Source organism: Marmota flaviventris, chromosome 2 (assembly GCF_047511675.1).
Source record: "Marmota flaviventris isolate mMarFla1 chromosome 2, mMarFla1.hap1, whole genome shotgun sequence".
In the NCBI taxonomy this organism is placed as follows: domain Eukaryota; kingdom Metazoa; phylum Chordata; class Mammalia; order Rodentia; family Sciuridae; genus Marmota; species Marmota flaviventris.
Genome location: NC_092499.1, coordinates 2475386 through 2488790, shown reverse-complemented (window position 1 = coordinate 2488790; position 13405 = coordinate 2475386). Strand labels below are relative to the sequence as shown.

The window sequence follows — 13405 nt, the reverse complement described above, 5'->3', positions numbered from 1 at the left end:
CTGTTTCTTTGCAAGCCTGGTTGTTGTTTATTGGCTTCTAAACATTGTAGGGTGCTGGGTAATTTTGTTTCTTATAATATTTTTTCTGGGACATGGTTAAGTTACTTGTAAATAGTTTGACCCTTGGGAAGATTGTTTTTGCTTTTTTAGGTGGTGCTAGTTAAACCTTCATTATAGGACTAGTTTTTACACAAGAAAGTTTGCTCCGATGAGACAGACTTCCTGAGTGCTCTATACTGTGCCCGTGAATGATAAGGCTTATTTATTTATTCATTTATTCTTAATCTTGGGCAGTGGGAACACAAACCTTCTCAGTATGGGTTTAAAATTTTTAAAAATGTTAACAAATTATGGGGAAATACACTTACACATGCCCATACACCTGCATACATACATACGGACATATGATAAAATTCACCATTTTAGACACTCCAAGTGTACACCTAATGGCACCTGGGTAGTAGAGCTCAGTCCCTTCTGAGGGAGCTCCCTAGGTCTCCCCACCCCTCTCCCCTTCCAGCCTCCTTCAGCTCAACCCCCCGACATGAATGCAAGCGTGGGCAAGGACTGTGGCTGAAGGCAGTGCCCTTGGGTGAGGCCGCCCTCAGTGGTGCCCTCGGCTCAGCCTGGGGTGTCTCTCTTCCCTCTTCTGCTCAAATAATCAGCTTTTCCTGCAAGTTTCATGTATCACTTAGAGATCTACTATGGAAGCTGAGGGTTTTATACAACTTTGACCATTTTCTACCCTGAGCTCTATCCTTCCTACAATTTGGTCACGATTTTTGATTAAGCCCATAGAAGAATTTACATTAGTTCATGAGCTGCATAAATGTAATCCACAGTAGCACACATGATCATAGCTCCTTGCTGGGACTGCTTTTCTTTTAAAACATTTAAAATGAGTGCCCCTCTTAGAACTGTACATAGTTTGATATTGTGGATAATTCCAAGGCTGATTGATAGAAATTTTAATTACTCTTCTACATGTTTTTAACTACAAAAATAACCTGTTTACTCTCTGCCTCCCCATCAAGGCCTCCCTGTAGACGTCTCTGAATGTTTGCTGAATGTGACACCCTTGAACCCCCTTCCCCACCAGCCAGAAACGCCCTCTATTTTTTCTGGTTGGACCCTATGTCCTTGGTTCCATAGCCTCTTTTTCCTTGGCTTTGTTCTTTGTTTTTGGGGAGCTCGTCTTCCAAGACCCTGAAGAAGGGGGAAACAAACAAAGGCCAAGTTTTTCTCTTTATCCACTTTTATGCTCAGTGGATAGTTTGGCTGGGTACAGAATTCTGTCATTTCCCCTCAGCTTTGGACACGACACCGTCTGCCTGCTTTCATTGTTACTGTGGAGAAGTCGGATGCCAGTCATTCTCTGGTCCTTTAGGTGGGGACTCCTCCCTCCCTCCCCTTTTAGTATCTTCCATTTGTCCTGGTGTCGTTTTGAATTTTCGCAAAGATGTTGACTTTTTTTCTTTTATTATCATAGGCATTGAAGACTCCTAGCCCAGGGTTCTTGGAATTGTCATTTTTAATTTTCGTATTATTTCCTCACTCATGTTTTTCCTGCCCTCTTTCTCTGCAGCTCCCATTAACCAGAAATTCTACTTCCTATTCTGTCTTGTCATTTTTTCCCTTCCTTCTTCTTTTCCAAGTCTTTTTGCTTTGCTTTCTGGGGAATTTCTTTGTCTTTGTCTTTCAGTCCTCTTCAGTTGTGTTTCTATTGTCATGCTTCATCTTCCAAGTGCTTTTTGGTTGCTTTCTGAATTGCATCTGCCTGTGAGTTCATGGAACTCAGTATCTTCTTTTTCTGAGGACACTCCTTGACCTCACCCAGGACCAGTTGCCATGGAGATGGTGGTTCCTGGGGGAGCACCGTGGTCAGCAGTGCTGTCTGAATCCATCTTCCTCCATTAGCACTTCAGAGCAAGCCGTCACCATGCTCTGCGTGGCACCCCACAGCTGCACACTCTTGCATGTGGCCCTCTTGCTTGCTCAACCCCCCCACTCAGAGCCTGCATTCACAAGACCGCCTTCATGCCCAGTGCTGGTCCCCTGGGGTCCAGAGCTCAACTGGACTCCCCTCACCCTAGAGAACTCCCTGAGAGGTGTGAGAGGGTGTCTTGTGTGAGGTCTACCCAGGGCCATCTGGGAGCGAGCAGGGCCATCTCTGGCACAGCGTGCGGGTGCTCAGGGCTCCACAGGTTATGCCTCTGTGTTGTGGGTTTCCAAACCGCACCCAGGGAAGCTGCTTGGGACGGGTAGGACTCCTGCCCCAATGTGTTTCTCTCCTCTGGACACTGCCTGTTTCAAGATGGAGGTTGAGTCCAGTCTTGGAGGGGCAGAGAGAGAGGGAGCAGGAACAGGAAGTCAGGGGTAGGGGGAGTAAGGCCTGTTAGTGGGGTGAAGGGCGAGGGGACACAGCAGCAGCAGGTCTGGCAGGGCCTAGGGGCCTGGAAGCAGGAGCCCTGGGGTGCACGCCTTGCTGCTCTCCCTTGGTGCTGTGTTGAGACCAGTGGGAGGGGGCACTGGGTTGAGGCCTCTCAGGAGTCCAGGTCAAGCCTTTGCCCCTCTCAGTTTTCCTATCTGTGTAGGAGGGAAACTGGACCAAGTGATTGCTTAGTTTTCCTCTGGCCACAGGGACTGTGGCCAAGGTGCGCCACCTGCTGGTCTCAAATTCAGTGTCCGGATTCTGGATGTAGCTGAGCAGGACTGAGAGCAGGACAGCTGGCAGGGTTGGAGCGTTGGAGGTGTACAGAGAGGCTTTTGCATGTGGGGGTGCCGAGCCTATAGGGAATCCAGGTGGGGCACCCTGTAAAGGGTCTGAACTTCTACCAGGGCAGGGAGCCCTGGCACATGGGCTGGAGGCCCTGGTCAGGTGAGAGGGCCACTTGGTGCCATGCACATCTCCTCCTTGGAGCTGGGAAGCGAGATCAGGAAGGCTTCTACTGGCCAGGGAAGTGTTCTCAGGCTGGGGCATCTGGGCTCAACTCTTTCTTGGGGCTGGGCTGCATGGTCCTGGGTAAGTCATACTGAGGAGGGTCTAACATTGTGGCTGTGCTCTGGGTGTGGTGGGAAGGACAGGGGCCCCTCTGCTGTAGGGCTCATGTAGGAATGAGCAGACAGAGCTGCCCAGGGCCTTGGGCATTCTTTTATTTCCCCAGTGGTTTGAGTGGGTTTCTGCTCTGTGCCAGCTCAGAATGCTGCCCTCTGGGAGCTGACTTTACAGTGGGCTGTGGACACCACTCTAGATGGATGAGAATTTAAGCAAGCCAGCACTGAGTGCTCAGGAGGAAAGGGAAACATAGCGGGGGGTGGTGGTGCTGGCCAACTGGAGCTTTAGGAGGCAGGCAGGGGAGGTTGTGCTGTGCAGGTGGCGTTTCAGAAAACACTTGGGGCGAAACTTGGGGGGCAGGTCCCACCCTCAACTGAGGCAACAACAGAGCAAGGGCTGCTGCTGGGGGGCAGTGAGGAGGCCCCTGGGTATGGAGTCCAGCTTGGGGCAGAGTGGGGGAGGGCAGCCAGGCCCTGCAGAGCACCCTGCCTCAGTGGGCAAGATGGGAAGCAGAGGTCCTGCCTTCTCAAAGCTCTCCCTTGCTGCTGTGTTGAGACCAGTGGGAGGGGGCACTGAGGGCACAGAGCCTTGGGTATGGCTATTGCAGGGAGCCTGTGGGTGGCTGAGGCCCTGAAGACTGAGAGAGGCCTCCGGTGGACGCTGGGCTGTGGGAAGTGAGGAGGCGTCAGGCATGACTTGGGGGTGGTTGAACTGAGGGTGAGGCGGCCTCCTCCCTCTCCCTTCTCACCCAGCAGTTTGACGGGGGAGCACTGCAGCCTGTGGAGCACCAGGCCCTCCCTGGAATTGGCCAAGGTGCTGAAGTCACCGTGCCGGTAGTGCCAGTGCTCAGCCGGGGAGGGGGAGTGTGAGGGAGGGACCAGTGAGGGTCCCCATGCTACAGGCAGCGGCCAGATCTGGACTCTCTCTGTGAAGGCCTTTGGCTCAGTGTCCTCCCCAGGATCCTGGCCAGGCACCTGCAGCCCTCTGTGAGCTGACCACCCGTTGCTCCTGTGTCTGTCCCTGGCGCAGGAACTGCAGGTCAAGGTCCATCCCCATCCTCTGCTCCCCTGAGGCCAGCCCCTGGAGTAGAGTGCTGCAGCACTGAGGGCTGAGGAGCCGGGACTCCGTCAGACTCAGGGATGAATTCTGGCTGGTGACATCTTCCCTCAGCCTGTGTTCTACCTGTGCACCTCTTCTAGCACCATGGTGAGGTGTGAAGGAGTGAGAACCGTCCCGTGGGTGACATGGAGCCCAGATCGCAGTCAGCACCAGTGACTGCGAACCCCAATGGGCTACCCTCCCAGCACTCAGACACCCCTGAAGAGATGGGGCTGGTGACCTCCATCATCACTGGAACCCATGGATGCCCTTGGTGCTGAGGAGGAGGAGGAGGGGTGTTTCCAAGGTCAGAGGCTGGATGCTCTCCTGAGGCACCCTCCCGCCTCCCACCCAACAGCATCTGGGCCTCCCCTCCCTCCTGGGGCTGGTGAGCCACCAGCCTTGGGGGAGCACTGGGAGGGGCTGAGGTCCCTGGGGTTGAGCAAGGGCTCTTCCCATCCCCACTCTGGGAGGCGTGAGGGTCTGTTGGACACCCAGTGTGTCGGGCCCACTTGAATCTCTAGCAAACCTTCCCAACCTCTTTATCAAATGCCATGACAGCGATCCAAACAGCCACGGGAGCAGAAGCACATGGGCGTGGGTATGCAGTGGAAGCAAAGGCCCCTTGCCCTCTCCCCAGGGCAATGGCTTCACTTCTCATGCTCTTACCTGGAAAGATGCAGGACTGTGTGAGCACAAATAGTCCCTGGAAATATAACACGGCCACACTGCACTGTGTCCGCCCCTGTACTGCATCTGGGCCATCATTCCAAGACCCCAGTTCCCACTGCCACCCACCCACTATCACCAAGGATAAAGTTTGAGAGTCGGCTGTTTCTCATGCCAATGCCAGGAGTTGGTCCTCTTATGAATACCCTGGGACCAAGTCTTCCTGGCCTCCAGTGGCAGGCTCTGAGGATTGTGCTCTTTCCTAAAGACTGGACAGAAGAAGGCAGAGATGACCATGGGCCCTGGGCTCAGATGGACTTCCTGTGTGGTGTTGAGGTGCCTCCCTGGGGAGGAGGGCTCCTCAATGGCACCAGCATGTTGGGGGCGGGGGTTCCACATGCCCAGTGCAGGAACCTGACCACTCCAACCTCCCTGAAATATTACCACACAGGGTCTGACTGGAGGCTGAGCTCCAGCAATTAATCCCGGGGAGGCTCCGCTCAATTGCAGGAGTTTTTTTTTCTCTTTTGCTCCCTTGGCCTAGATTTCCCTGGGGACAGCTCTGATCTGCCGCTGCGGGCCTGGTAAATTAAATGTTAAAAAAATCCCACAACGACTTTAATCAATCCAGAGATGGCAGATGACCCCCTCCCAGAAGGCTCAGTACACTGGAGGGATACCCGCGGCTCCGCTAGCAGACAGAGTGGAAGACTAGGAGGGCAGGAAGCTTCCTCCCAGGCCCTTGCGGGGGAGGAGGGGAGCCCCAGGAAAATCCAGACTAGGGGAGCTGACAGGAGGGTCTGGGCAGGGCCTCTGGTGCCCTTTGTAATCTTGCCAGCGATCGCTTTCCCAGGCCAGCGATGTCAGTTCCATGGCCTCTCTCCTGAATCCAAGCCTGGATGGGGGCTAGGCTGGTGTAAATTGCAAATAAAGTGTTCCTGAGCAGCCTGTTGGGAGACACCGGAATCGCTGGGCTCCGGTCCTTCAGTTGCCACTGGGGGGAATCGGGGAAGGATCCCGAGAGCCTGAAGGTCTTTGGCTTTGGTGGAGCAGGTGGCAGGGGATCCCCGTCTTTCCCAGGGTGCTACGGCTTCTGAGCGGGTCCTTTCCTTGCCCGCTTCCCTTTCAGGTGCACTCCAATGCTCATCTCCCTCGGGCCATTTCCCGACACCCTCTAGTTCCCAAAGACTTTCCCCAATGGGCCTGGGAAATTTAGATGACCCTCTCCAGCTGCTTTGCCATCTTCTCCCTGGTGTCCGGCCACTGCACACCAGGCCCGGCGTGCCGCGCCATAGGATCGAGGGATCCCGGCTTGAGTCTGGGTCTGGGCAGAGCCTGCACCTGCCCCGTGTTCCTGACTCTGAAAGTAAATTTGGTTGCGCCCTGCGGTCAGCCAGAATCTCCCACTCCGAGAGAAGTCCCAGGAGCTGCCGGAGGCATCGGATCCGGGCCAGAGAAGGCCGCTGGAAAAGGCAGAATTGGGGACCCAGAGTGGAGGCGCGGGGCCGGCGCGCCCTGCCACTGGCGCTTCGGGGCCCACCGGCCAAGGTTGGGCGCGGGATGGGGCTGAGAGCCGCTCAGGCAGGGGTGTCCTGGAGCTTGCAGGGTGAGGAGCACACGGTCATTTGGCTCCATTAAACGTCTTCAGGGACCGGGACAGATTGGAGGGGAGATGGCTGGGATTATGCCCCCTACCGGCGGAGGTTTCGCGGAGCCACGCTCAGTAGCGCTGCCCCTGTCGAGCTCCGCGACCCCCCATCCTCCGCTCCGCAGCGGGCGGGGCCCCTTCCCCCTCCCCCCTCCGGTCCGCGAGTCCGGCTCGCCGCCTGGGCGGAGGGGGCGCTGTAGGCGCGGGCGGGCGGGCGGGGCCGGAGCGCGGGGGCGCGCCGCGCGGAGCGAGCGCAGGGCCCCGGGCGCGGGCCGCCGAGGACTGGGGGCCTGGCGGGCGGCCTGCGCCGTGCGGGGCGCGGCGGCGGCGGGCGCGCGGCCAGTGAGCGCGCGGGCGGGGCGGCGGCGACGGCGGGAGGCGCTCGGGGCCGCTCCCCGCGCTCCGCTCCTCTATGGCGCTGCCCCGGCCGCCCGAGCCGCCCCGCGGCGCGCCCCGCAAAGCTCCCAGCCTGCTGGAGATGGGGGCGCTCTGTCTGGACTCGGAGATCATCCTGGGCTTCACCAGCCACCTCCTGCGGCGGCGAGGCAAGGTGAGGGCCGGCGAGGCTGGGTTAGCGGCGGAGGCGCTGTCCCGCGACTTTGCGGCGCGGCTCCAGCGCTCAGGGTGCGGCGCGTGGAAGAGGCGGCAGGTCCCGGCGCACTTTCTTCGGTTGGTGCCGCCCGCTTCTCTCTCCTGACGGGACCGAGCCCGAGGCAATCAGCCAGGGAGGGGAGCACAGCGCAGGGACCCTGGTCTCACCTTGCGCCTTGCTGGGGTGGGGGAGGCAGCGGTTCCAAGGGTCCCTGGTTGATTCTGAGTCCCTAAGGTGACTCCTGGCTCTTGCGTCCACCTCAGGGTTCTTCAGGACTGTCTGGGCTCCCTCGCAGAACCCGGTGTAAGGTGAGCGCGTGTGCTTCCCGAAGAGCCTTGGGATGCGGTGAAGTTTCGGGTGTGGCTGGCAGTAGGCGCTGCACCAAAGGCTCCTGGCGTTGTTTCTGCGGGGTCCGTGAGAGGAGTGCTTGTGTGTGCTTGTGGATATGGAGGATGTGCGAGCCAAGCTTCTGCCCTGGTGTGTGTCCCAGGGCAATAGAGGGGCGGTGCTGTCTGCAGGCCCTGGGGGTGGGGTAGGGAATGGTGTCCGGGGTACCCAGATCCCGGGGTGGGATGACGTCTTCTTTAGTGAGGCTGTGATTAGCCGGGGGAGGAGTTTCCAGTCCCCCAGGTGTGTGGAAAGGGGCCTGCGCTGTGGGGTTGCAGAGGCAGATCGGGGAGCCCCCTGCCCACTTTATTCCTCACTCCCCGCCGCATTAGCAAACCCCTCAGTCCACTGACGACCTGGAAAACCATGAGAGGATCACCTACCCCACTTTGTTGGGGAGTGTGTAGGAGTGGAGTAAAGGGGGATGTTTAAGTAAAGGCGGATGGGCTAAGCAGAAAGGAAAGGTCGATTTGAAGGCTCAGTCCTGCGACTGTGGGCAGAGAGGCGGCAGGCCGGGGTGTCGGCTGGATCATGCTAGCTCTGCAGTCCTGGCCTCCGAGGTGCGCCTCCGGCCCGGATCATCTGTGGCGCGTTGTTTCCGCGCCTTTGAAGCCGCGTGCGCACGGCGACCGGCAGGGGGCGCTTGCGTCACGGGGAGCCCAGCCACCGCGGCCGCCTAGCCAGACCTGGGGTTTTAGACTAACCCAGAGAAGGGAACAGAATCGCCTGCGACCTCGGGTGGCGGCGACACTTGGTGTTGGGCTTTGGCGGGAGCAACTGGTCGCCAGGGAAGAGGGAGCGACCTCCCAGCCGGAGACAAACAGGCAATTAATTCCGGAGCTAAGTTCCCATCTGCCAGGCCTGCTGACAACAGGTCTCGCGCACACCCCCAGGGCCATCCGCTACGCTTCCTCTAGTTTCCCGGCGGCAGGGCTTGCACACCCACTTTCAGGCACATGCACAGCTGCAGACACGCGTGCCGCTTGCAGACACGCCAAGACACAGATACTCGCCCGGGCACTTCCTGAGGCGCAGATCGCGGCGACACTCACCCAAGAGAGGCAGTTATACCAAAGGGTGGCCAGCCACACACAAAGTGCGCTGGGAAAGCGATTGGCAGCTTGGGGCACAGGGACCAGTCCCTTCTTTGTCCCACTTGGCTGTGAGGGCTTCGGGCAAGACCTTCCCCTCCGTGGCCTGTTTCCTGCGTGCAAAGAGTGAGAAGTGGATGGGTTCCTTGCAAAAGGCGCGCAGACCTGGACGTCCCAGGAGCGTAGCTGGAGGCGCATGCGCGCGCGTAACTTGAGCCTCTCCGCGACCCCCAGCGCCCCTCCCCCGGCTGGCGCTCACCTTACAGGTTGGGTCCTTGGAGTGGGAGGGGCCGCGCGTGGAGGCAGGATCCCCCCCTCCCGCACGCTCCGTGCAGCAATAGGTAGGGGGCGGCGCTCCGGCTCCCCGCCCCGTGCAGCCCGTCCGGCGCCCCGCCCCCGGCCCGCCCCGGCCCAGCCCGCCCGAGAGTACGACCGCCGCTGCCACCGCACGCTAGCCGCCACTTGCCCGCGCCGCCAACTTCGGAGCGGCGGGCAGGGCCATGGGGGCGCCCCCGGGCCGGATCACGTAGCTGTGGCGCCCCTAGAGCCAGCGCTGCCCCTCCTGCGTCCCAGTTATGGGCGGCCGCGGCGCCCCAGTGTGCGCAGCGCAGCCCGCGGTACGCGCGGCCGGGTTCGGAGCGGGCAACCAGCGGTGGGCGGCGGGGACAGGCGGGCACCCAGCACGGAATCCGGGACGCTTTGGAGGCTGGATGAGTGGCGGCGCCCTCTGGGGGTCGGGCCTGGAGCGGGGCGCGGCGGGACGCCGGCCTCCTGCTGGGGCTGCCACACTCGGGACCTCCGCGGTGCGGGGAGAGGGTGGGCTCCAGGTTCGGTCCAGCGCTCTAACTTTGGCGAGAGGGTCGCTCTACGGCCGGGCGGGCCAGGAACTGAGTCGCCGGTGAGGGCTTCTGTAGTGGCTCCGCCCAGCAGCCCAGCTAACTGTCTCCTTTCTCCCTCATCTACTATAGGTGGCCGAGAGTGGCCCGGCCCGGGAGCCTCTGCCGCTGCTGGAAGTGTCCCCACGCAAGAGGCTGCCCTCGGGGCCGGACCAGGACCCATGTGGCAGCCGCCCTGCGCCCGAGGGCGCCGGGGCCGGCGCAGAGCAAAGCCACTCGACCAGCGGGGGTGGCTGGTGTCGCCACTGCCACACGAAGCTCGTGGAGCTCAAACGGCAGGCATGGAAGCTGGTCAGTGGACCTGGGACGCCCATCCGGGTAAGCGATCCCTCCCCAAGCTGTTCCCTCTGTGGAGCTTGGGAGACCTTGCGGCTTGGAGGGAGGCAGGGTTCCACACCAGGTTTGTTTTCATTTGCCCCTCCTGGGCCTCAGTTTCCCTGTCTGTAACACCATGTATGAGCTGGGGCTGCTCATTCTAAGGGGGTGCTGTGTGGGCCAGAGAGAATTGGGCGTGGGTTTCTTTCCCAGCCATAGATGTCCCACAGCTGGAACCTCTCTGTCTGTTTGGGAGGGGGAGGAGAGAGAGCCTGCTGGCAGGGACTCCACCCAGGGCAGGACAGCTCCTGCCCTGCCAGCAGCTAGAGGTTACTTGGTGCAGTGTGGCCCTGGGGGCACCTGGGCCCGCAGCCAGGTGAGTCAGGTGTTGGGAGGGCATGGAGGGTGAGATGGACAATCCCCCCTCCCCCCGCAGCTTGGTTCTTGCCTGCCGCTCACTGGGTGTCATGGGTACAATCTGTGTGTTCCTCTCATCTGGGACTCTGCCTCTCAGGCCAGGGCAACCCATGTGGGAAGTGAGCTGCTGGTTCTGGCTTTCCCAGGCTGCACTGGTGCTTGTGGGGAGAGGGTTCCACTGGGCTTTCCGGCCAGTGGGCTTGCCCCCCGCCTGGAAGGAGCAGGCTCCATTGTTCCAGGGAACAATGCGCCCTGGAAGTCTGCAGGCCAGGGAGGCGGGGGTCTCCAGAGGAAGCTGAGAGCCTGACCTTCAGTCTTTTCGAAGGAGTTTCTGGGAAGTCCACATAATCCTCATTGAATCTAAATATAGTTCTTCACAGAGACCTGAGTAGTCTGGGGGATGACAGCAGTGGAGAGAGACAGGACCCTGTGTGTCCTTCTGGGCCAGGGCAGGATGAGGCAGGAGCAAGGCTGGTTTCTGTCCTGGGTGCCCTCTGTCGGCCTCGAGGGGTCAGCCAGGGGTGGGATGCTGCTGCTCTTTCTGTGGCCCTGGGGAGGGGGACCTGTGGGCCTACCCTGGGTGTGGCTGGACACTGCAGTGTCCACTGCCCTGAGCAGGCTGCAGCCTTTGCCAGGCTCTGCGCCCCAGATGGTCTGGATCCAGCCAGCAGGTAGCAGGGACCTTTGAGGAGCCCAGAGAGGGCCATTTGGGATAGGTCCTGAGGGCTTCAGGAAACCGAGGCCAGAGAGGCTTTAGTAACTGACCTGGTCTTCCTCTCTTACAGTGGGCTTTGCCTATTGCCACTGCCTAGGCCCAAACCATGGTCCTTGGCCAGTCAAGAACCTGGTCTGGCTGGCCACAGGTGGGCTGTGGGTGCTGGCCCTGGTCCAGTCTCTGATAGATTTGAGATCCCTCCTCTAAGGGGAACCTCCCTCATCTGTTCCTACAGACAACTAGTCAGCAAAGCCTCTGAGCACTCATCTCCATGTTCCCTGAGTTTGGCCTTTGCACTGGCCAGTCCCCGTCAGTGCCTCCGGCTTGGCTTTTAGGAACCCTTGCTTTGGGTGCCCTTGCCTGATCTTGGTGGGGGGAGGGAGGGAGGTGGTGGAGGGACAGCCTGGTGGGTTGCCTTGAGCTGGGCTCCCTAAGCTGGCCTAAGGGCCCTGCCAGGGCTTATCTCTGCTGGCTCCTCAAAGCCCTCCTGCCAGCAGACGGCTCCCGTAGGCAGGCTTGTTGAGAGCTCTTGGGCTCTGATTTCCCATCTGTAACATGGGGCTTCCTTTGTGCCTGTGATTTCACGGGTGTGGCCGGGCAGGGTAAGCCTTATACCCCAGCTACTGACGAGACACAGGCTTGGGAGTCATACTGTGCCTGGGTCTTCGGGGGCCCACGGGTGTTGGCATAGTGGCTGGGGCCTGGCTGGCTGGCTGGCGGCCTGCATTGAAGGCCTGCCTCCCTTTGCCATGGTGTGGCCTCTTCTCCCTGCACCTCCTTGGTTTCCTTGTCTGGGCCTCCAGGGACCTCATGTATAGGACTGTGCCCTCAGCCCATTTTGAGCCTCATACCCTCTCTGGGTACCAAGTCGAGGGCAGGCTCTCTTTCAGCCCAGGTCGGAGCTGATCTGAGAAGGGCCTTGGGCCCTGGGTGTGGAGAGGCAGTCTCTAGGATGGCCCCCACTGTGCCACCTCTCCCAGGCCTCACGGAGGCCAGGTGACTGCTTCAGGATCCTGCTTGGCCTGGGGTCCACCTGTTGACTGGCCTCCTGTGGCCTCCATGGGCCTTTTCTGGCCCTCGGAACCTCATGCCTCCCTCCCTCCCCTGCCATAGATGTCCCCTCCTCCCGGATCCCCAGCCTCCCTGGGCAGAAGGCCCTGCTGTCATGCTGCTCTGATGTTCTGCGCCCCTTTCCGGGTATCCCTGCCTCTGAGGATCCCTGAGGGTCTTGCAGCACAGTGACCACCACTTGTAGGCTGTTACAGAGAAGTAGTCCCCAGGTTCCACCACACCCCTTTTTTTGCCTCCACCCCAGTCGAGGGTGCCACCCTCAAGCAGTAGTTCTGCCAGGGGAGGCGTGGGGTCCAGGTGCCTTGGAAATGTTTGTTGAATGACTGAGTGGCCAGCACAGTGGGGGGACAGCCAGCCACACCTCATGTGGTCACCTTGAGGCTAAATTCTGCCTCTGTATTCCCCAAGGTGACAACTGCTATGGAGGGTGGCAATCCCTCTGCCCTAGGAAGGATCACACCCTGCTGCAAGGGGGTGGGGTCCTCCCAGCTGCTGCCCAGATGTGTTATTTAGAGGTGACGACTTCTCCAAAGTCCCTATGACATTTGAAATGTCCATATCAGTGCTTAGTAGCTGATCGCCCTGGTGGGGACATGATCCGTTCTCATGTAGCTCCCCAGGTCTCTGGCTCATCTCTGCAGGGTCTCCTACTCTGCCTCCCAAGGGAGGTACTGGTACTGTGTGTTTGATGTCCAGGTTTTCTCCAAGCAGGACAGTGAGCAAGGCCACTGGGGGCTCCTGTCCCTGTGCAGCTCAGCATACTGTGCCCTGGCTCTGGGTGGCCCCTGTACACAGGGAGCCAGTCCTCAGGGGTCAGGGATCTGGAGCCTTCTTGCTCTCCTGTGGCCAGGCCACTGTGGCCTGACCAGGGTCTGTTTTGCCTCAGTGGGCCTTTATCTTAGACTTGGGTGAGGTGTGGAGGGGTCCGGCTCTCCATTCCTCTGTCACTTCACTCAGGACATCTTCAGCCCTCTGGATAGATGGGGAGTGTCTGTTTCCACAACCCCCATCTCTAGTGACACTGTGATCTGGGAGTCCTGAGTCTGTGGGTTGTGGTCCTGAGGGGGACTGGCCTTGACTCGTTTGATTTGGAAGTTTGCCCCCCGGGGTCAGATCTGTGCCGCCTCCCCCAGCTGTGGGCTGCTGCCCCTGGTTGTCTGGAGCATGGCCAGAGCTCCACCCGCTTTGGGGCCACCGCTGTGCTGCTGTGCTGGCGACCTGTGCCAGCCAGACGGTGTGTGCCTGGGGCTATGTAGGCGGGGTCCTGGCGCCAGAAGTGGTTCCCAGCCCAGCCAGGTGGCAGCCCAGCCAGTGGCAGCCAGGGGAGGTGTGTGAGGGCCAGGCTTCCTGGGCTTGGCAGGCCAAGGACAGGGTGCATCAGCCTAAAGGGACCTGCTCCTGGGCTGGACTTGTAGGGACAGAGGCTCCGGGATGCTGAGGGGGACCGGTGG

The 13405-nt window shown here is 59.8% G+C and overlaps 1 protein-coding gene across 1 annotated transcript in view; it reads left to right on the top strand.

Moving 5' to 3' along the window:
- Positions 1-8975: 8975 nt before the first annotated feature.
- Kif26a (kinesin family member 26A) overlaps positions 8976-13405 on the top strand; it is a 34785-nt gene continuing 30355 nt past the window's right edge. Inside the window, exons 1-2 of the mRNA XM_027946720.2 lie at positions 8976-9157; positions 9509-9754. Of these exons, the coding sequence (XP_027802521.2) occupies positions 9116-9157; positions 9509-9754 (288 nt within the window). The 5' untranslated portion in view covers positions 8976-9115. The remainder of the gene's footprint in view (positions 9158-9508; positions 9755-13405) is intronic.